Below are 24,621 nucleotides of genomic sequence, written 5' to 3' on the forward strand. Positions count from 1 at the left end.
AGTATACCTCAACATAGGGGCACCGTTGTCCCTGGTCAGCATCGTCGTGTCCTCTGCCGCCTCCTGCTGTCGTTCGCTATTGAGATCAACCGACCTAAGTTCGCGATGTCGAACTCCGCGCCCCTATGCCCTTCGCAGTAGCCTGCCGATCCCCGTAGGGTGTTTGCCACCATGCTCCAGTAGGCTCCTACCGGCAGCAATGGTAGCACCACCGTGTCAGGTCACGCTGACCATCGTTGTCGCCTAGTCAACGTCGCGCAAGTCGTCCTACTATTCGATCTGCATCCGGTGGCCCCAATCCGATCGGTGACTGGTTAACCAAGTTAGCGTAGTTGACTTAACAGCTAAGTCAGCGGCCATGTGGACTCCATGTGCCACGCCAGCAGCCACGGGTCAACCTTGTCAGTAGCCCAGTCAGCCCTGGATGTTTTCAAACAACCCCCTCATGTTTCCTGAAATCTACACACTGGTCCATCATGGTTAAAAATAATTAGGAAGACGTCTGTTTCTAACATTTTAGCCCTTGAGGTCATTGGTTTTTATACCTACAGTCCAAACCCCTTTTTGTTTTTAGTTTTTAATCATTTTAAATGTGAAAATAGTTCCAGTAATCTACAATTTTGCCACTGGACCTTGTTTAGCCATATCTTGCATGTTTTGGCTCCGTTTTAGTCCATTCTTGTTACATTAGGGTCGTAATGATGTAGGCTATGTGTTAGCAACAGTTTATAATATGTTTTCTTATGATTGACATGCTATTTTTATGCTTGTTCCTATGGTTGTTGTCTATCGAAGATGAGTTGATCAAGGATGAACCAAATGGAAAGATGAGTTGATCAAGGATGAACCAGAAAGATTTTTAGTCCATTCTAAATAGCTTTTGAGGCAAGTATCCTTGACCATACTCGCACCTATGTTATTTTATTTTTTAGTTAGTGTAGTTAGACCATTAGTTGCATGCTGAGTCATAAATTTGAATCACATGTTAGGGTTTACTAGACTTTGATATATCATCATCGTAACCTTGTTGGGTTGGGTAGATGTCATGCTTAGCTTGATATCTTGGGTTAGGAAGGTTATAATTTAATCTTGACTAATGATCTATGCAACATGGGATGGTAATCTTTTTAGCAACATGGAGATTAGAAATCTAGCAGGGTGGAAAGTTTGGCTGAGGTTGGTTTGTGCCATGGTATGCTGGATATTGTTATATATGTGTTAGGATATGGTGGTTGGATGTTTGGGCTTGTGCGTTCATGCTTGGATTTTAAGGACCAGTTCTCGGAGCATGTAACCTGGTTTAACAGCGCAACCATAAGGTCTAGATGGGCTAGACCTAGCTAATTAATAGTTTCCTCCCAATTCTAGTTTACATTGGGTCAATTTGTGTGGCACAAGAGGGTACTTCTAAACTGGTGTTGGTACCCACTGTTAGCGGATGAAGCCTTAGTGGAGATAAAATAGGCTTGGAGGGGCTTTGTAAAGGCATTGTAGTAGTACCCGGCCACACATCCATGGAAATATGATATGGGGCTTGCTACTCCTGGCAAACAGGAATCACTACTCATGGTGAAAGTGTACAACCTCTGCAAAGTGTAAAACTAATATGTCAGATGTGCTCATAGTCAAGAGCAGCTTCGGGATCAGATGGTTCTGGTTGGTTGGATGGTACCCTTGGTAAGGGAATGGTTGGTTCAGTTGGCTGGCTCGGATGGGATCAAAGTGTTGGTTCTAAGTGGTTCTTTGAGGAGAAGGCAGATTTCACCTAGTAAATAGGTGCTAAGGATTTAAGGAAAAATAGGATGTGACGCTTAAGTGATTGTGTCAAACCTTGTAAGCTTTTCCTTGTGTTGGCCCTCATGTCATACTTTCCTACACTTGCGGAGTATATTTCGATGTACTCACCCTTCTCTTTGTCCCCTTGCTACCCCACCCAGTTGTTCAAACTACAAGATGGTGTTTCTCGAAGATGGTGTCGATGATAGGCTGGTGTACCCCTGGTCGGCTACTTGCGTGGATGGAGACCCTCCTTCGCTGATAGATTGATGAAAATTTTGTTTTAGACCCTCTGGTCATTTTGTAATAAGTTAAGCTTTTGAAATAAATATGGATTTGTATCGCTGTAATTGTCGCCGCATGTATGAATAAACAGATCTAGCATACATGTGATGTGCATTCGGTTTTAACCTTAAAACCGGGTCTGACACACAAGCGGAAGCACAATACGTGCAGTGGAAATACAAATGTGAGGCGAACCAAGGAAGAGACACAGCAATGTAATTCCCAAAGCTCAGATCCCACTTGGATCGTATGTATGCGTTGTCGAAGCCATGAATGACCACTCAGTGTGCACTTACGCCAGTTTGCTCTCAACCACTTTCCACAACTACCAAGTGATCTTTTCCCTTTTAGGGGCAAGATCGTAGCCCTCACAAACTTATTGCAGCAACCTACGACCTTGGATGCTTGCCAGTGACACCTGGCCATATAGGAGACTTAACCTCCAAGAGTAACAAATACAGCAACCGAAATCTTAACTTGCTCAAGTGCTCAACAGTTGACACTTAGTGTTACTATATACACAAGCTCTCTAATGCTACTTAGGCTTCTCACACAATGAGTCTATCAACCCAAACTAAGGATTTCACTCTCTAATCGCCTTACACCCATGAAGTGAGGTTTGGAAGAGAACTAGTGGCTTCTGGTCGTGTATGCAAAGTGAAAGGCATCCCAACAGCTAGCACAAGGAGAGAGGCAGAGCTATTTATAAGCTATCACAAACTAGCCTTTGGGTGTGTTAGATAACATATCCGATATCTAAAAATTTAGCCAAATATATTCGACCAATATCCCAAAAATATTCAACAAACATTTAAATGTAAACATTATACATTATACAATGGTAACAAATAATTATAATTATTTATAATTATATACAAGAGTAACAACCCAACCTAAATTATAAGATGTTGGAGGGGGTTTTTTTTTTTTGAAAGAACAGGAGGGGCAAGGAGCCCCTACCGGAAATAAATTAATAGGCGAACGGCACAAAAAGAAGTATAGTGTTACAAAACAGAGCTAAACAATGCTTGTTGCATTCTACACAACTACCAGTAGTGTCGTGCCCCCCACTCCCTAAGGGCTCGTTTGGTTATCGACAAAATCATCTTCCGGAAGGAATCCAGTTAGATTAGTTATGTAATTTATATAAGCTTCAGCAAACCGGAATGATTCCAGAGCTCAATCCCCGCCTACTGAACGAGCCCTAAACCTTTTTTTTTATAGCTTATCAACACACTAATGCAGTTTGCTTTGGTGAGGTGGATAAATCCACTCGCTACTGTGATGCTACTACTCAGGCTCGCAGGCTCGTTGATTGGCAGAGGCAATATAGTCGACCGTCCACAGAGCCCTAAAAATCAAGGGCCCCAAATGTTGATTACATAAGTATGCTAATTAACTATTATGTGGCTACATTAGCACATCGTAAGCCTAATACAGTAATTTATGTCTAATCGATCACATTCACGTCAACATTAACTAGCTAGTCGACTTTGTCATATCTAAACTCGTGTTCGGGCTATTCTGGTTAGCATTGCCCACTAAGACATGCCCGACCAGGAACCAACTTATTCGAAGATCAGTAAGTTTTGGATGAAATGCAAAAGGTGGAGTGGTCATGTAATAATGGGTGTGTTGCTTTAACCTAATATAAAAAATATTCGTGGCTGATATTATTCGCACCCAAATAGTTCCATACAGATGCACATGTATTTCTTTGTGAATTATAGTATAGACGCAAACACTCATACTACACGCACACCTACGAGGGTATCTGAAAGATTTCGATTGAGCTGGCAGATCTCGAAATTAATAAAGTCACTATCGCTGTCGATGGACATGTTGCTTACCACGGAAAGGACAATGTCATTAAATCTTGAACTAAATGTAGAAAAAATGCAACCATCAATATCAAGACTTTAACATGGCACCACATGAAACTCGACTAAACTAACCTCGGCTCAGTTTACCACTTTCGAATGGAGGAAAAGCATAGGAATTTTGAAGGACCCAAATCCTATAGAAAAAAAATCCTATAAAACCGTTTGGAACAAAGGAATGTTTCGATTCCCACCAATTCCTTTGAAATTCCTATGGATTGGGTCATTCCAAAGGAATTTTGGAGGAAACTAAACATGAGCTCCACCTCATTGTTTTGTTTCCTATGGTTTTCCTTCATTGCTTCCAAAGACATATTCTTCATGTAGAATTTGAAGTGTTAGTGCATTTCATTCCTACGTTCTTCTTATTCCTATATTTTGTAAATCCTTTGTTCCAAGGGTGCCTTATTCATAACTGAGACAATCTACATCGTATCCGCAACTAGGGTTGCTTATTACCAACCAAAAATACCGATGATCATGTCCTACCACGCCTGCTGCCTTTCCGTCTCCACGTTGCGCTTCCGGTCCGTGGAGATCGAGACCACCGTCACCCGCGACGCAGCGGTCGCGGACGCGTGGGTGCGCGGCCTCCGCGCCTCCCACCCGCGCGGCGCCCCCTTCATCATCGGTCTCGACTGCAAGTGGAACAAGCAGCCGACGAGGAGCCCCGCGTGGATGGCGCCCAAGTCGGCCGTCCTCCAGCTCTGCGCCGGCGGCGGCGCCGCCACCGGCTGCCTCGTCCTCCAGCTGCTCTACCTCCGCCACGTCCCGGAGATTCTCAGGGAGTTCCTCCGTGACCCCCGGGTACAGCTCGTCGGAGTCGGCGTCGTGGAGGCCGCCGCGAGGCTGGCCGCCGACCACGGGCTCGTGTGCGCGGCGCCCGTGGAGCTAGCGGGCCCCTGCGACGCGTACCTGGGCCTCGCGGGCAGGGACAAGCTGGGCCTTAAGGAGTACGCCAAGAAGGTGCTGGACCTCAACATGGAGAAGCCCGATAGCGTGGGCATGAGCGACTGGGAGAAGCGTGATCTGAGCATGTGCCAGATTGGCTACGCCTGCGTTGATGCGTACGTGTCATACAGGCTGGGTGAGAAGGTCTTGTTGGGCTGCTGATGGAACTATGGTTCTCTTTGGACCCGTCGTGCTACGCTACCTGCTAAATTTGGTCCCGATCATGATATAGTTTTTATTTTTATGGATGAACACTACGCATCGTAGCCATAGTCTCAATGTATAGTTTCTTCAATATATAAATTTTGTTCATTCACGTGTCTTTTCTGATGTAGTTTCTTGTTCAAGGGCAACTCCAACAGTGTTAAACCAGATAGCTCACAAAATTTTATTCAATAGAGAAAGAATGATAAGCTTGCTCTTCACGAAGAGCTAAGCTTACACACTTTTCTATAATTCATGTGTCTATGCTTACATATTTTTGTACACTATCATATTAGGTTACTCTATTTTTATTATTTTTTGTTGATATATGAGCTAGTGAGTTCACTATATTGTTGAGGGTGCCCTAAGAAACCATTTCCTCCTATCTCTTTTTTAACCTCAATGCCATATCATCATTTTGCTTAGTTAGCATCCTAATTTTCTAATTGATGAACATAGCAACCATCTAGTGTTTGGATTGGGACTGCCCTAACTACATACTCAAAGCTTCATCCTTCTATGGCATGCTTAATATATATTTATATTCTCTGGGAAATCAATTTGTATAACAATTCAGTTAACTGTGACTATTTTCTTTGATGGTTTTTTTAAAACCAAAGCATTTGGTGAAAACCTGATTGCTAGTACAGATTGCTATTTTCAGAGGGTGTTTGATGAGACTACCGATCAGAAATTCAGATCCAATGATTCAATGGATTTTAACAGGACAAAGATGTGTTTTTAAAAAAGTATACTTGAGACTATATCCGTATAGTTGAATCTTATTGTTTGTGGAAGTTAGAATATATTGCTGTCCCTATCCTAGGATGACACTTATTTTCATTCTATGAAGAAGTACAAAGGGAAGCTAAAGAACTTATTACCAGTACGTAGTAGTCCAGTTCATAACACGAATTTTTGTATCGTTAAATGATGCAAGAGACCTTTACCAAAATGAGCACACAAAGTACTCCATCCATTCCAAATTATAAGTATACATATTTAATGTCACAAATCTGTGTAATTTTGCATTTAAAAAACGTGTAATTTTCTCTATAATTTAAGTCAAACTTGAGATGCTTATAAAGTTAAAATAACTTATAATTTAGGGCGGATGGAGTATTTTTCTATATATATGTCAGTAGTAACTATATGCCCTATAGCTGACAAAATGACGCCAGCTTACTTTCTGTACGTCTCGCTCCAACGATTAGCTTACAACTTTGAAATGTAATTCAAAACCAAACGTGCTTTCTAAATTCTAACCAAATGCTCGTTAACTCCAACATTGCACATTACCATACGGGGATCAATTTTGACCACCGTTCATGATGATGGTACTAGCAAAAGGAGCTATGGTAATAAGGTAGGAGTAATAGACCCTCTAGGTAGAACAACCAGCTGTGCATAGGATTAGCAAGATGATGACAGTGGAAACCAAGAATAATTGCTACCAGACGAAATTCAAATAATTATACTAAAGGTAGTTCGATACATTTAATAATCTAATTTAGATAGATAGATAGATAACATAAATAGTGAACACAACTGCAAGCACCACAAGCAGATAATGATAAGATAGTCGTAACATGCATGACGAACAATCCGACGAGCACAGGGATGACGACAACACGTTCCATGCATTTAGTTGGCCAAGATCTTTTCTCCCAGCTTGTAAGACACGTACGCATCGATACATGCATACCGGATCTGGGCCTCCTCGAGGTCATGCTTCTCCCAGTTGCTCATAGTGACACTGCGTGGCTTCTCCATGGCCAGCCCCAGCACCTCCCTGGCGAAGCCCTTGAGCCCCAGCCTCCTCCCCCCAGTGTAGTGGCCCAGGTGGTCGTTGCAGCGGCCTTCCAAGTCAAGGTGCGCCGCGCAGGTGAGCCCGTAGTCGGCGTCCAGCTTCGCCACGTCCTCGCTGACGCCGATGCCGACGAACAGCACGCAGGGATCGGCGAGGAAGCTCCTGATGGACGCCGGGATGCGGTCGACGTAGAAGAGCTGGAGGACGAGGCAGCGTGTGCCGGCGCAGAGCTGGAGGATGGCCACCTTGGAGGTCGTCCAGCTGCGGTAGTTGGGCTTCCACTCGCAGTCGAGCCCAACGATGAGCCGGGCGCCACGCGGGTTGGCGGCGCGCACGGTGCGGACCCACTCGTCGGCGACCGCGGCGTCGCGGGTGACGGTGGTGTCGATCATGGCGGAGCCGAAGTGGACCGTGAGGCGAGTGGTGGAGCTGTTGGAACGACCACCAAACATTGTAGTAGCTGCTAGTAAGGACTAAGAAGGAAGAGATAGCTCTTTGCTCTCTACGGCTTTGTATTGTACTGTGAGGAGTAAGAGAATGCTAGGAAGCTCTCGTATTTATATACTGGTGTGAACTACGCATGCACGAGCTGATCCGTCTGAGCGATTAATGTTTGGTGACACGAACAAACATTTCGTTAGGAGCGTCGTCAAAGCACAATCCCAAAGAGTCGACATCATTTATAATTTGTAAGTTACCGAGCGAGGCAGTAATTAAATTCCTATGGGAAATTGTGGGCGTGGTCATATTAGCTTCACGCCTCCACAGTTTCCATGACAAATTTGACCGACTGGGAGAAGCGTCAAGTCCAAGATCAGCGATGCCTGGTTCATGCGTACGTGTCCTACAGGCTCGGCGCTAAGCTCTTGTTGTGCCGCTGATGGAACCCTGGGCCTCTTAGGCCCGTCGTGCTGTGCGCTACTGCTGCCTGCTGAATATACATATGTTACATTAGCAAAAGTAATAATGTTGCATAGAAAATAAGAGAGAGATGATGAGTTGTTTATTATCCCTTAAAACCTAGCTGACATTGTTTTCTTGTGAATCAAATTACAACAAAACTTGCATTGAGAGCTCACCATCTCATCTGCACGTGTTTTTGGCCGATCTCACGCAGCTCACATCCTCATTGTGCACCACACTCTCAGAATTATCATGCGCTATATGCAATTTTTTTATATTTGACTCAATATATTCTATATACTTTTTATATCATACGAATATTAAAGTAAATTGAACTATTTTCACTGATATTATTTTATGATAGTACATAATTTAGATAGTATGCAAGTGGCTATATTGTTCATATAGCACATTTAATCACAACACTATGTAAAAATTAAATGTTGTAAATAGCATATGAAAATTGGAAATGAAATTTTGGACCGAGACAAGTTATTTCATGTTCTAGTTTCCAAGACAGACACATCTTAGGAATAGGGACATGAAATCTCTCATCGAGACTAGCTTTATATCATCTTAGAAATGGAGACATGAAACCTCCCACTGAGACTAGCTTTGCATCGAGTTAATTATGATGTATTTCACTAGTATAGAAACAATTTTTGCTAGCCGAAAGGACCTTGATGTCGTCTAGAGGGGGTGGAATAGGCATTTCTGAAATTTAAAAACAAACCAAACTTCGTAGCAGATTATCAAAGTGTGGAACTTCCATGCAATTATGTGGAACTTCTACACAAAATAGAATAACACGAAGTTTACTACGCCTAGAGAGTTGAAACTCAAACCAAACTTGTAGATCTGTTTGGAGATACCTAGTAGCAAGTCCATGAAGTACTTGCACTCACAAAACTAAGTATGTAGACCGAATGGAAAGAAACATACATGTTGCAATTCAAAACACAAGAGACAAGTGATTTGTTTCAACGAAGTTTGGGTTCCCACTTAAACCCTACATCTTCGTTGAGGTAGCGGTGTGCAACTCACAAAACTCGTGCTCGTGTTGGATCCCTCTCGAAAACTTTCCTTTTCTCCTCTAGTTGATCTTTTCCCTTCCTGTGCAAGATCATAACCCTCATAAACTTTCTCATGGCTCGCCACAAGCATGAGAGATTGTTGTGCAACGCGCCTAGCTGTCTAGGAGGCTTCACCTCGAAGAGTAACAAATGATTCACGAAATTGACGAAGCTCACAAGTGCTCAAGGTTTGACTTGCTGATCTATTTTGGTCTCTAACTTGAAATCTCTCAACTCAACACTTAGATCTTATACTAATCACATAAACCTTACAAAAAGGGGTTGGGAGAGCTCACACAAGGCTTAGAGAGTGTCTAAGATCATCTAAAGATCAGCATCCTCTCCGAGAGGAGTGGGATAGGTATATATGCTCACCCCAAAAAACTAGTCGTAATAGCTCTAAAACTAGTCGTTAAACCTGCATAGAGCGGAACTTCTGCACGTGGAACCTCCATGCTGCAGAACTTCTGTGCCAATCTGTATGACTTCCATAGTTATTCAAAATAGCATAGATCACCTCACTGAAAATGACATAACTTTTCACTCCGAACTTCGATTTAAATGATCTTATGCTTTTTGGCAAGCTTGTTCAGATGGCTATCCATAACAACCAAGAACAGAGCCCCAAGATTCCTTATTTAAGTCACATTTCAAATACATGACTTGCGTCATCTTCATTTTATTATATATCTTGACATACTTGAATCAATATCAATATGGTCAAGCCAATTCATGATTCCTTATATCCTCTTTATTTTGGGCTTAAGACCATTAATCTTCATTTCAATATCTATTTTCATCATGTAAGCACAATACTAAATAGTGAGACCATAGGTATGCATATGACTATGTCTCTTTCTACTTTTGGGCCTTGGATTGATATTTCTTCATAATACATCACTCTTGATAATTTTCATCTTCATTCATCCAACTGGATCAATATCAATGCATAGTATTTTTTTCAAGTCTTTGTCCATACAAGCAAACCAATATGAGGCCAACTTGTATCCATTATATATTGTCTCCTGTCATTTGACCTTTGCTTGCCATTTCTTCACTTATGCATTCTTGACTCATTCTTCAACACCAATAAACTATCAATCTCTCGTTTTTCATGTAAAGCAAGCCACTATTAAGAACAAATCATATTTTGATCTTCACTAATAGTGCCTAGTGTGAGAGGCCATTAGAAATTGTTAGCTACCACTGGCGTCAGTTTGAACCACCAGTATAACACACATCTCCATTGGCAGCAGCTTTATATATACCAATCGCCAGTGTAAGAGGATTTATACTTGTATTCCAGCATAAAGCCCAATGGAGGACATAGAAAAAAACTAGATACGACGAACCCTTGCCACTAACTCAACCAAAACCCAAAAAGAAAGCACATATATACCACATTCACGTATTAATCACAAATTATTAATTGCAAAATAATGGCATAAAACAGCTTTGATACCTCTAATATGAAGGATAAATTTTGCTTTTGCACCAAACCAAATTACACAAAATGGATCTCGGGAAAGTTTACAAGTTCCCATTAGTGAGTGATAATGTAGTGATTGTTGGCCCATAGGATCACCGGCTCAGGTGAGTGAACCACTCACCAGTCTTGCCGAGCACCCGCTAGTGTTGCCGACCACGAACAAGCGTTGTCCGTCCCACACACTATGGCTAGAGGTAGAAGAAGAAGGGAGAACAGAGCATACACACAGTACAAAACACCAGCATTGGCCGAAGCCATGTATGGGAAATGGCAAATATGAACTCTCCTTACTGAGTTGCCGTGGTAGTCTATTTATACAACTCTATCCATCTAGTCCTAGTACAGCGCACATGCTGTAACAGTAACTAGATAACATACAGGGCTGACTCTGCGTCGGCCTCTGCATGTGGCTACAGTGCTGCAGGTGAGCCGTGCGGCGCCTGTACCTACAGCGGCTACAATATCACAGCAGGGGGCCTTTTAGCGCCGCCTTCCCTTGCTATGTTCACACAAGGAAAGCAGTAGTTTATTCTAACAATTCTTTCCCTAAACCTACTGCTATCCCTCGTACCCCCTCCATGTCGATCATCTCCTTTAGCTCCATGAGTCGAAAATGTTCAAGCGGCTTGGTGAGGACGTTCACGAGTTGCCGACCAGTTTCGACGAACTCGATGACAATATGTCCTCCATCGATATAGTCCCTGAGGAAGTGGAACTTCACGTCGATGTGTTTACTCCAGTCGTGTAGAACCGGATTCATCGCGAGAGCGATGGCGGGCTAGTTGTCCACCATCAGTGCTGGTGGGTGAGCTTCCATGCCGGTCAGCTCGCCCAACAGCCAGCGTAGCCACACAACTTGGCACGCCGCTATGGCCGCTGCTACGTACTCTGCTTCGCACGTAGATAGCGCCACCACCTTCTGTTTCAGTGATAGCCATAAAATTGGGGATGACCTAAGGAAGACGAGCACCCCAGAGGTGCTCCATCGTCCGTTGATGTCCCTCACCATGTCTGCATCGCTGAACACAGTGAGCTGCAGCCTACTCCCGCCGGTCTTTGGGAAGATGATCCCATGATCCACCATCCCCTTGATGTAGCGCAGTAGCCGCTTCACCGCAGCCCAGTGATCCTCTCTGGGATCCTCCATGAAGCAACTGACATAGCCCACGGTGAACGCAATGTCCGGCCTCATGTGGACTAGGTAGCATAGACCGCCGATGATGCTCCGATAGAGTGTTGTATCCACCTTCGCCGCGGTGGTGGCCTTCATCAGCTTCAGCCGCTCCTCCATTAGAGTCACACATAGCTTGCACTCAGCCATGCCTCTCCTCTCCAATAGCTTGGAGGCATACGCACTCTGACCGAGCGTGAGTTCCTCCTTCCCCTGTCTCACCTCGATGCCGAGGTAGTAGGAGAGTGCACCGAGATCGCTCATTCGAAAACGAGCCACCATCTCGCACTTGAAGCTGTTGATGTCCTCCGTGCGCGCACCGGTGATGATCAAGTCATCCACATACATGCCGACGATGAGCTCCTCCTTCCCCCGTCACCGTGTGTAGAGCACATGCTCGGTTACGCATTGTTGAAACCCAAGATCGCCTAGCGTGGCGTCAAGCTTGGCATTCCATGCTCATGGGGCCTGCCACAGCCCGTAGAGTGCCTTGCACAGTCGGAGCACCCTGTGCTCCTCTCCCTTGATGGCAAAACCTAGAGGTTGCCTGACAAAGACCGTCTCTGCTAGCTCGCCATTGAGGAAGACTGATTTAACGTCCAAGTGATGGATGCGCTAGTCCTTTGCTACTGCCAAGGCTAGTAGCAAATGGACAGACTCCATGCACGCTACTGGCGCAAAGACCTCCTCGAAGTCTATGACGTCATGCTAAACAAAGCCTCGGGCGACAAGGCGTGCCTTGTGCTTGACAATGGTGCCGAGCTCATCCCGCTTGACTTTGTACACCCACTTTAGGCTGATCGAACGGCATCCTGGAGGTGGATCGACGAGCTGCCATGTCTCATTTTCCTCGATCACCTTCATCTCCTCTAGCATCGCCCATCGCCAGTTTCTAGTCCCGCTCGGCTAGCGCAAACATGGGTGGTTCCTCTGCACTGATGAGCAGCAGCTCTACAGTCATTGAGCAGCCGACCAGCCAGTCCTAAGGGTTTTATGTCACCGATGATGTCGTCTAGCTTGTGGAACCGCACCTCTTCACCTTCGTGGAAGGCATCCACGAACTCAATGATGTCACTTGGAGGTAAGGCGAACTCGATCGGACGTCGATGGAGTTCCCTGTTCCATCGGAGTGCCTGGCACAACACCTGGAGTGCGCGGCACCCTGGTTGTAGTGCTCGGCACTACTTCTGGACAGCTCGTCATTACTCCTACAGTGCTCGACACCACTATAGGAGCGTTCAGCCTCAGTCCTGGAGTGGTGGGTACCACTGCAAGCCCTCTTGGCTCTACCACGGGAGTGCTCAGCACTCGTTCTGGAGTGGTTGCCATCACTATAGAAACCTCTCGGCGCCACTCCTGGCGTGCTCGACATCCCTCCAGGAGTGCTCGGCACTCCTCCCTAAGTGCTTGGCATCCCTCCCGAAGTGCTCAACATCACCCTAGGAGTGCTTGGCTCTGCCGCTAGAGTGCTCGGCACCTCTTCCCCAGTGTCTCCACCACTGTGGATGACCAAGTGCTTAATGACGAAGGTGCTGGTGAAGCCGCCAGCTTCCCCCATGCTCGGACTACTCTAGTCCCAAGCCGCCTTCTCATCGAACACGACATCGTGCGAGACAAGCACCTTGTCTCCATGTGGATCGTAGAGCCAGTACGCCTTGGTACCCTCCGCGTAGCCCAGGAACACAATCGGTGTGCTCCTGTCCTCTGGCTTGGTGAGGTTCAGATTAATCCTCCTGATGTGGCCGATGTAGCCGAATGTCTAGAGGAATGACATGCTTGGCTTGTGTCCCTACCAAGCTTCGAATGATGTCTTGCCTGTCAGGGCCTTGGTCAGAGAGTGGTTGAGGATGAATACCGCCGTGGTCACCGCCTCACCCAGAACCTTGCCGGCATGCCTTTGGCCTTCATCATGGATCGGGCCATGCCGACCACCGTCTGGTTCTGCCTCTCCACCATGCAATTCTGTTGTGGGGAGTATGGCATGGTGTGGTGTCACTCCACACCCTGATCCATGCAATACGCAGTGAACTCCACCGAAGTGAATTCACCACCGCGATCAGTCCTCAGCATGCGGAGTTTCTTGCCACTCTCGGCCTTCGCGCGTATCTTGAACTTCTTGATCGCCACCGCCGCTTCGTCCTTGCTCATTAGGAGTTGTAGCCACATGTAGCGACTGTAATCATCCACGAGCAGGAGGAAGTACTGCTGACCACTGTTTGTAGCTGGCGTGATTGGCCCACAGAGGTCGCCGTGGACGAGCTCGAGAGCGTCCTTCACGCGATACTTGGCCACCTTGGGGAATGGTAGCCTCCTCTGCTTCCCGGCCAGGCAGCTATCACATAGCTCGCCTCTGTGCTTGATGTGGGGTAGCCCTCGGACCATCTTCTCTAGCCGACCAAGCACGTCGAAGCTGAGATGTCCGAATCGGGCATGCCACATCCACGGTTCCTCGAAGTGCCTTGCCGCCAGGCACACCGGCTGCTCTACCTTTAGGTCGAGCAGGTACAACCAGGTTCAGGGACCTCTTCACCTTAGTAAGAAGTTGCTGCTCCTGATCCCTGATCCTAAGGACTCCGTCCTTGATCAGTATCACGCTCATTCAGCTGACCAATGCTGATGATGCTGGAACACAGATGCGGAATGTAATATACATCTGTTAGCGCACGGTGCTCCCTTGTTCTAGGCACCTAAAGATGATGGTGATGCGCCCTTCGATTGGCACCCATGAGCCGTCACTAAACTTCACCGTACTGGTAACATCATCGTCGAGCTCGGAGAATGATGCCTTGGAGCCCGTCATGTGGTTGCTGGCACCAGAGTCCAGATACCACCGCTGCTCCTGGTCGGCGCCCACATGTCCGAGGTGGACTTGGGCGTGTGGTTCGTCGAGGTTGATGGTTTTCAGGGACTTCCTAGGTCTTTCCACCGTCGTCGCCTCTTCCCTCTCTTTGGCCTCGACGTCGTGCAGTGCACAGAACGTCGTCATAAGGATAGTGACCTCATCCTCATCATCAGCTTACGCCAGATGAGCCTCATCCTTCTTCTTCTGCTTGTGATTTGGGCACGCCCGTGTCCAATCGCCCATCTTCCCACAGCGCCGACAGGCGTTGGGGTCGACCTGCTTCTTCTTCTCCGAAGAAGCCTTACCATGGCGCTTGCCATCGCCACCGCGGCTAGAGGAGGCTGCCTTTCTGGCGTTCCTCCGAGCAGCCCACTCCTCTTCTGTCAGCAGCAGTTTGCCACTGTCCTTCATTGTTGTCGCCTACTCCAGGCGCTCGTCCACCACCCGCAGATGGCCTGTCACATCCTCAATGGTGAGGGTGGACAAGTCTAACATCGTCTCTATAGAGAGCGATCTAGATGTACTTTACCGGCATGGAGTGGAGGTACTTGGAGGCTACCTCCTCTTCGTCGATGGTGATGCCATGGCTCTTCGACTTGCTGATGAGCGTTTATAGGCAGAGAGAGAAGTCCTCCACTTTTTCACCATCCTTGAACTTGAGGAGGGCGTGCTCCTGCTTCAGAAGCTGGGCCGGCGCCTTCTTTGCGTGGTCGGAACCGACGCGCATCGCCGCAATAGCCTCCCACGCCTCCTTAGAAGAGCTCTTCGTTCCCAACAGCTCCCTGTACTTTCGCCGGTACAGTAGCGAGGATAGCCTCTAACGATGACATGTCATCCTCCTCATTGTCGGTGTCATTGTCAACAGCATTCCAGAGCCGTCGGGCTCTGAGCTTGACCTTCATGGTCACCGACCACTCTTCATAGTTGGTGCTAGTCAGCGTCGGCCAACTGGTGTCCGCTGACCTTCCGCATCGTGCGAACAACTACCTCCGGTCGTGGCTGGGCAGCCACAGCAGTGCCACTGTTGTCGCCCATCTCAGAACCGTCCGTCATTGCTAGCGGTTAGTCTGGCGACGACGCTTCTACGGCTTTGATACCACTTGTTGCTGACCAGGATCACCGACTCAGGTGAAGTGAACCACTCACTAGTCTTGCCGAGCACCCGCTAGTGTTGTCCGAGCACCCACTAGCCGTGCCGACCACGAACAAGCGTTGCCCGTCCCACACACCATGGCTAGAGCTAGAAGAAGGAGAGAGAACAGATCATACACATACAGTACAAGACACCAGCGTTGGCCGAAGCCCTGTATGAGAGATGGCAAATCTGAACTCTCTTTACTGAGTTGTCAGTGGTAGTCTATTTATATAACTTATACATCTAGTCCTAGTACAACGCACATGCTGTAATAGTAACTAGATAACATACAGGGCTGACTCTGCGCTGGCCTCTGCATGTGGCTACAGTGCTGCAGGTGAGCCGTGCGGCACCTGCACCTACAGCGACTACAGTATCACAGCAGGGGGCCTTTCGACGGCGCCTTCCCTTGCTGTGTTCACACAAGGAAAGCAGTAGTTTATTCTAACAGTTATCATATGCCTTAAACATGGCATATTATAAGAATACACATAGTGTAGTGGTCGTACGACTTAAGCATGTAATCAATTAAGCATAAGAATGCTTCCAGGCACCTCGCTCTCTAGCTCAGCCAAATCTTGCCACCGCCATAGTCGTAGGCCTGTAGCTAAAATAGATTATCTGGGGAGCAGGTCACGCCATGCCAGTAGCACCGCCACTGGCAACAAAAGGGCTGGGGCACCATCCTTTTCTCCTTCCATTAGGTCTTGGCGCCAGGATAACCATTAACCGGCGAAGCAACAACGGCGTAGCCGTGTACCATTGCTTGGCAATTTGATTCAAGGCGCTTGGTCACTAATGTCGTTGGCCGCTGCTGCTACTGCTACGGTTTGGATATAGTGAAAGACAATAGAGAGAGCAGAGCGCTGTTGGAGCACAGAGCCACTAATCAACGAATGCTCGCTGGATTAGAATCAAGTGAACGACAAGCTAATCCCGCAACATTTCTTATTGAAAAAATGTGTCCACAAGTTTCTATTTTTAGAAAGTTATCACAAAGTTATACATATGACATTCGAGCATAAAATTTTAAGGGGCATAACTTATATTACCACAACAAAAGATAATAACTTTATCAATATTTTTTTAATGATATTCTATAGATAACTTATCATAATGACTTTTCTACATGACCTTTGAAACCCAACATTTGCTCGTAACTATCAGCAAGCAGGATCATTGGGATAATATGCCTTCCTCTGGTATACTAGCTATCAAACGAATATACATTATTAAAGCATTATTACATTTGACTAGACATATTCCCGTGCGTTGCACCGGGGTTATAATTTTTTCGTCCGAACCTCAGTAATCAGACACGGACGTGTGTGCTCTGAGGACTTCGTATTGAACGCAGAAGTGGATCTGGTTTTCGAATCAGAACTTGGTAGGACGCGAACGCGCGAGCTTTGATTGGAGGATGATTCGTATTGGTCATAGACACGTGAGCAGGGATCAAGATTTAGTATCACCGGTAAATGATAACGTTAGAGTCTTTTTAGGTGTAGAGATTGCAAATTTGCAAAGAAACTAGATGAGCTTCATTCATGTTATGTTGACTAGTGGCGAAGTTAGAGTAAATTAGAGAAGATGCACTTGCCTTGTGGGTGTGGAATTCTAAACTCACTATTTTTGCATATTGGGGGGGGGGGGGGGGGGGGGGGGTTGTGTGCATGTGCACCCCTGTACACAAGGCAGCCCCTGATGTTGACAATAAAACCCATCTCATTGCATATATAAGGCCTTGTTTAGATTGCAAATTTTTGCAATCGGGACATTGTAGCACGTTTCGTTTGTATTTGACAAACTTTGTCTGATTATGGGCTAACTAGGCTCAAAAGATTCGTCTCGTGATTTACAACCAAACTGTGCAATTAGTTATTTTTTTACCTACATTTAATGCTCCATGCATGCGTCCAAAAATTGATGTGATGGAAAGAGAGTGAAAAAACTTGGAATTTTGAGGCAATCTAAACAAAACCTAAGTTCATCATCCCAAGTTCTCAACAAAGGCAAAGCGTTACTGAACTGATGGACTGTATACTCTGTACATCGGGCTAGGGTGGACGACGACGCTGACAAGACACGGCTGACGGCCGGGACATCACAACACCAACCTATATGTCGGCGCATGAGACCGTCGCGACTTCCATTTTGTAAATGAAAGAGTTGGAGTACTCGAAGGAGATGGTCTCGCCAGGGCCGATAGGTCCACCGTTCCTGACTAGGCAGTCGCCGTACGAGAGGCGCCGGAAATCGCTGGGGTCGACGAGCTCCGTGGAGGCAAACTCACCGCAGGAGACATGGACGTCACGCACGGTACAGTCCAGGCACGTGTTGGTGATGGTCACGCTGTAGGACGGGACGCCATTGGGCAGGCTACCCGCGTTGCCCTGGGACACCTCCACCACCTCCTCCGAGCAGAGGTCCGCCGATGCCGCGTACGCCACAGCAGCAGCTCCGCGAGAGTTACCGCCGCCGGCTAATCGATCCATCAACACATGCATGCGTACAGGACAGTGCACATAACAGCAACAGGGATGAGCTAAGTCGATCAAACTTTTCTGAATCCGAAAGCAAAAAATGAAAACAACGTGCCAAACTGCAAATCTTTCTTACTGCTGGTGTTGTTGAGCAGCTTGCGGACGTGCACTGCCTGATGATGCTTCGTCGCTACGGTGGGAGACGGATGACAAGACACTCCAGCTGCTCAGTGATCAGTAAATCGTTTGGTCAGCCATTGTGGGGCATATCATGCAACAGACGATCGAAAAGGGTGACTGATAAGAGAGGAACAAATACAGCACGCAGACCTTGGCCAGCTAGGAGGAAGAGCAAGGCCATGAACACAATCGCGACAGCAGATCCCTCTCGAGGTCGAGGGCAACCCATGCGGTCGACGGCGCGGCGCAGAGCTGGAGCAAGAGGCAGCGGGTGTCGGCGCGGCGCAGAGCTGGAGGATGGCCGGCCAACCTTAGAGGTCGTCGTCGTCGTCCAGCTGCGGTAGCTGGGCTTCCATTCGCAGTCAATGCCGACGCTGAGAGCGAGGCAGGGACCCCGCTCGGAAGAAGTGCATGCTATGCTACGGAGCCTCGTAGTATTTGTATCGGTGTGAACTCTTTACTGTGCGCGTCTTTTTGTAAGTTATCGAGGAGAGCGAGGCAGTAATTAAATTCTTACGAGAAATTGTGGAGTGGTCATAGTCGTCATACGCTTCACGGCTTCCAATGAAAATATTGACTGGATGCGTTTGAGGAGAAGATATATAGCGTGGTGAATTTGTGGCAGACAAGACTAGAGAGCTTGCGTGTTCATGAGGCAGTGGCCACAAACATGGTATGTCATGATTCATATATTTGATCATGTTTTATCAGGGCCATATCTCTTGGCACGTTCGGAGGGCCTCAAATCTTATTTACTTACTTCTATGAGAGACATATGTCCATCTAAGTTCCTTATCTTAGGTCAAACTCTTTAATTTTAATTATTTCCATCGGAACTTTATAATATATCTTTTCAAAATATATAATTTTGTTGATTTAAGATATTGTGTAATGTAAAGATTTGCTAGTCAAAGCCAGCACTTTCAAGCCCCTCTCCGACGAGTCCGCTGATGACAAGAATGAGAGAAGACTCATCTCTTAACAATTTTTTGATCTAATTTGCCTAGGTTCAATCTAATAAATCTATCGGTGAAATTAGATGATTTTTTGTCAGGATCATCTTACCTATGATGATTCCAGAGATTGCCACGATGAGTTCACTATCGCATCGGTTTCATCAGCAAGAGCCCAATTTGTGGCCATTATTATCTATAAGTGGAGGGCGCTCAAAGAGAAAATTAGGCAGCCAGCATGATGCAATGATTAGAGGTGATGAATCTGCATCCTATAATATAGTCGACAATGCAACTGTCGATGTTCTTTTATTGCTTTAGATGTGTTTTGGATTGGTTCCAAAACATTGGACCTTGTGGCATGTCCAATATTTGAGGGTTCATTGTTGGATTTAGTATAAGGACAACACTCTAGTTTCGATGTTCAAAGCCACTAAGGAAGATGATGGAAGAATCTATATAGAATATTGTATCTTTTTTGTTTTAGGTTTTTTCATGTCTAATTTGGAGATATATTATATCAGGTTTTAATATAATCCCCCTTCCCTTCACAAAAAACAATTATAGTTTAAAAAAAGTACCTTGTTTGACCTAGGCCATACCTGTCGATGCGGGACCCACGGGATACACCGCAAGGAAGAGAGGACATCTAGTTTGATTAGGATTCCTCCTCCCATATAATCCTAGTAGTAATACCACCCTGTAATCCTACTATGACTCTACGTTGTAAACCAACTAGGACTCTGGCCTCCTGACTATATAAAGGAGGGCAGGGCTCCTTAGATGGGGTCCGACAGAACAGAAGAACGCAACACAATACTTTACAATCAATCCAACGCAAAGGATAACGCTGACTGGACGTAGAGCTATTACTCGATCACGGTTGAGGGCCTGAACCAGGATAAATTGACTATCTCTTGCGTTTACCGTCGAGTTCTGCATACACTAAAGCCCGAACAAACTGCCCCGGGTACCCCCGAGGCAGGCTATCGGTGGTGAAACACCGACAGCTGGCGCGCCAGGTAGGGGCTTTCGGTGACTTTGCATCTGAGAGCTCGATGGACCTCGATAACATGATCTTCTCGACAGGATCAACCTTCACCTTCGGTTCATGGATCTGCGAGGCAGGTGACAATGGCAAGCTCCAAAGCCGTCTCCTCAAAAATTCAGATCACCATGAAGACCATTCTATTTCGGTGACTACGACAGATCAACTTGCTAGAAGATTCGTGCAGCTCGCGATGTCCGATCCAACTCAGATTTCGTGGCTTCACGCATCCAATTCAAACTCAGTCTCCGCTTCCGAGACGGAGTCTTATCCGAGTTCTTTCGGAAAACCGAGTTCTTTTCCGACAAGGCTCCTAAACACGACATCAACCTATCAAGAATACAACTCGGAGTACACTCAGAGTACTTTAAAGAAGACGGGTCCTTTTCCATTCGGTCTCGGCAACATGGCAACGTCTTATCGGGCACAGCTCGAAAGATCTCTTAATCCAGTGCTTGGAATACCACTGACAGGAGCTCAGGAAGGTCTCGTACTAACTATAACATCTTAAGACTGCATCGTCCACTAGCCAGGTTCTGTTCCTGAGGATAGCGGTACCCAACTAGTCAGCACGATGACGACAGTAATTCTACCCTACGAAGAAGGAGACTCGATCTGCGACCTTGAAGCCTCTACTAAAATAATCAACAACTCCGACAATGTGGAAACCAACACCGATAATAGAACAATTCACGCACGAGAAGTATTCATGGTTCGCCGTCCTCGATCACCATTGGTCCCCCTGGAGGCACCCGACATCAGGTCATCGGATGAATCTGAGTCCAACATATCACCCTTTATCCAGGGGCACGATGGTGAGACCGAGAATCAGAGGCAAGCCAGAGAAAGAAGAAACAAATTGAAACAAGGACGCCAATGCTGTGCTAGGCAGCGCAAGGAAGCTTGGATCAAATATGAGTCAGATCTGGCTGAGTACGATAGAAGAAAATCAGAACAAGAAGTCGAAGAAAGACGCACGGCGAATACACCCTACAATAGGATCCGAGAAGCACTAGAAGAACTCGGAGCGACATCACTTCCTATTGAAAAACAGGAACAGCTTCGGGACCTTTTCTGGTCAGCAGCCCTAAGGACGACGGAAGGACCCACTCAAGACTACCTGCCAGGTCAACATCTTATAGGAAGGAATATCAAAATCAAAGGAGGTCCGCTTTCGAGAGACTTGGACCAAGTGGGAGTCATAATAGAGAAAGTAGAAGGGACCATAGTCAAAACTACCGAATCGAACAACCAAGGAAGATCAGAAGCGAAGCACCCATTCAGACATCCCTGCAGAACTACTCTCACCAAAACGACAGTTGGTAGGAAGGAGGCGTCGAATTAGAATACAAAGAAGCCAGAATGCATGATAGATTCCCCTGTTTTGCGAACAGACTTGCTTCAATATGACTACCTCACAAGTTCAAGCCGTCCAACCACTCTAAATATGATGGCAAGACCGAACCAAGGCAGTGGCTCAGGATTTACTCGCAGTCGATTGAACTAGTCGAAGGAGACAATGACATCAAGACCTTGTTCTTTTCCATGGCCCTAGAAACCATGCCCCTCCAATGGTTCGACAAATTAAATCCAGGGTCAATTAGAAATTGGGAGGACATGCAAAGAGTTTTCTATGAAAATTTCATGGGTATCATTACGCACCCCATCACCCACGCAGAATCAAAAGGACTCAAGCAGAAAGGGGGCGAAAGTCTCAGAGATTATTATCGATGATTTGGCAAACTACGTGCTCAAGTACATGACATCACCGAACGAGAAGTAATCGAAGCTTTCTCTCACGGAATCATGGCTAGGTGGCAATTTCAGGACTTCTGCAAAGAAAATCTGAGAAACAATAAAGAATTCAGACGCACAGTAGAAAAGATGATTACTGCAGAGGAGAAGACACGAGAGAGGTTCCCAGATAGAAACAACCGAGACAACCTAGACAAACAAAGTCATCAAAACATCGACAGCTGGCGTGTACAGGTTGAGAACTAAAGATGGAAAAGAAGTCAACAATACATGGCACATCAGCCAACTAAGAATATTCTACACATGAAAACAACTCAAGGAAGAATATATATACAAGCCACAAGAGATCAACGTTCATGATCAATAAAGATGGTGTTCCTCGACAACATATGTCTTATTATGGCTGTCCCCCAGTTGTTTTCACTAAGCATACCGGCCAAAAGCAAAAGAGCTGAAAAGATGCTTGAGCCCACCGATGAGGGTAGCTAATAAGCTAACACCCAAACCAGAAAGCAAAATGGCTGAAATTATGCTTGAGCATACCGGCCGTGAGCAAAAGAGCTAAAAAGATGCTTGAACCCACCGATGAGGATAACTAATAAGCTAACACCCGAACCAAAAAAGCAAAATGGCTGAAATTATGCTTGAGCATGCCGGCCGAGAGCAAAAGAGCTTAAAAGATGCTTGAGCCCGCCGATGAGGGTAGCTAATAAGCTAACACCCGAACCAAAAAGCAAAATGGCTGGAATTATGCCTGAGCATACCGGCCGAGAGCAAAAGAGCTAAAAAGATGCTTGAGCCCACCGATGAGGGTAGCTAATAAGCTAACACCTGAACCAAAAAGCAAAATGGCTAAAATTATGCCTGAGCATACCGGCCAAGAGCAAAAGAGCTGAAAAGATGCTTGAGCCCACCGATGAGGGTAGCTAATAAGCTAACACCCGAACCAAAAAGCAAAATGACTGAAATTATGCCTGAGCATACCGGCCGAGAGCAAAAGAGCTGAAAAGATGCTTGAGCCCATCGATGAGGGTAGCTAATAAGCTAACACCCGAACCAAAAAGCAAAATGGCTGAAATTATGCATGAGCATACCGGCCGAGAGCAAAAGAGCTGAAAATATGCTTGAGCCCACCGATGAGGGTAGCTAATAAGCTAACACCCGAACCAAAAAACAAAATGGCTGATACAAGCCAGTTATCTGACTACTCATCATAGTTTTCGACTACTTTGGCTGCGGTGACCAACTACTCGACAGCTCATGTCCAAGTACTCGCAAGCTGATGCTCGGGGGCTACAACCTCTGGGGTCTCCTGAGCGCAAAATGTCAGGATCACGCGCTGATTCTACCATGCGGCCATCAATCAAGCTAAATCATGGTTTAATATTTTTTCAAATATTCTTTAATCATCATCTCTGGATATTATCCATATGCCTCCGTGGCTCTACTACAGTTGATTTACCTAGGGTGCTGAGGCCTTAATCCGTGAAACCTACTCACCGGAAAGGGAACCATTTTCTAGACCACATCATCAAATAAGGAGCTCGCCCACCGCTGGCTGCCTTACTTGGCCACTACTTCGTTGGGTGAGACACATGCCCCGCGCTATCTTACTCGGTTGCTGCTCTACAATTCACTAGGACATTCGACTACTTGGCCGTAGTGATCGACTACTCCATTGGGGTGATCAACTACTCAACAGCTAAGGTCAACCTTGTTGCGGTGATTTGTAAATTCTAAGGTGGGGGTGATACAGGGTCTCCGGTGAGGGGACTGCCCACCCAAAGCCTTTTGATGGATTATCTAGGTTGCCTTGCTTGGATCGGATCATGGTCGAACGAGAAGATTTTGTCTCAGCAAGATGAGCACGAATATGAGGATGCACATGCATATTTATATGTACTTTCATTACTCAAGCGAAACAAAGGAAGAGGCATGACATGCAGCAGCATGCAAGAAGACATCAAGCACGCAAGCTAATTATGGAAAGTACTCGGTGGCGCAACTGTGTTGACTTGCAACGGTATATGGATAGCCTACTGCAGTTCGCGGGTTACTTGGATACACCCTTGAGAATGTCTACAAGATCCTACATATCCTCAGAAGAGGTTTTTAGTTCTTTGAACAACTCAGATTCAAGACCCTCCAACTTTTTGTTCCAAATAGCAAGAGGCTTGGGGGCTACACTCGGTGAGTGCACTTTTTCTTCCAAAAAGCACACATCACTCAGAAGACTTCTTCAAGACAGGAGTTTTCAAACAACATAAGATTCAAGACCCTCCAACTTTTTGTTCCAAATAGCAAGAGGCTCGGGGGCTACACTCAGTGAGTGCACTTTTTTCTTCGAAAAAGCGCACGTCACCAAGAAGACTTCTTCAAGACAGACCACTTCAAGACCTCACAATAAAAAGAACCCAGACCGATCTATATCTGAGTTCTTTTTGATAAAGAACCCGGGTATATGCTTGGGAGCCCTTTGATGAAGAATCAGAGCAATTTCAAGACAAGACCCTCCAGCTCCTTGTTCCAAACAGCAAGAGGCTCGGGGGCTACACGATGGGAGTACTTTTTCTTCAAAAAAGCACACACCACTCAAAGATCCTAAGAAGCGCTACATGGTTTCACTCAAGAAAGCACTCGGGCGACGCTTGTTCCTGCTCGGCAAGACATGGAGGAACAAAAC

General features: G+C 46.2%; 3 protein-coding genes across 3 annotated transcripts; 1 reads left to right on the plus strand and 2 right to left on the minus strand.

Moving 5' to 3' along the window:
• Nucleotides 1-4,415: 4,415 nt before the first annotated feature.
• On the plus strand, nt 4,416-5,054 carry LOC136460530 (uncharacterized). Its single transcript, XM_066460189.1, has one exon. The coding sequence runs from the start codon at nt 4,416-4,418 to the stop codon at nt 5,052-5,054; it is 639 nt and encodes a 212-aa protein (XP_066316286.1).
• Nucleotides 5,055-6,740: 1,686 nt separating this feature from the next.
• LOC136460531 (3'-5' exonuclease-like) lies at nt 6,741-7,358 on the minus strand. Its single transcript, XM_066460191.1, has one exon. It carries the CDS (start codon nt 7,356-7,358, stop codon nt 6,741-6,743), a length of 618 nt encoding a protein of 205 aa, XP_066316288.1.
• Nucleotides 7,359-17,636: 10,278 nt separating this feature from the next.
• On the minus strand, nt 17,637-18,026 carry LOC136460532 (TPD1 protein homolog 1B-like). The gene has a single exon (XM_066460192.1). It carries the CDS (start codon nt 18,024-18,026, stop codon nt 17,637-17,639), a length of 390 nt encoding a protein of 129 aa, XP_066316289.1.
• Nucleotides 18,027-24,621: the final 6,595 nt, after the last annotated feature.

Source organism: Miscanthus floridulus, chromosome 6, assembly GCF_019320115.1.
Source record: "Miscanthus floridulus cultivar M001 chromosome 6, ASM1932011v1, whole genome shotgun sequence".
NCBI classification, from domain to species: domain Eukaryota; kingdom Viridiplantae; phylum Streptophyta; class Magnoliopsida; order Poales; family Poaceae; genus Miscanthus; species Miscanthus floridulus.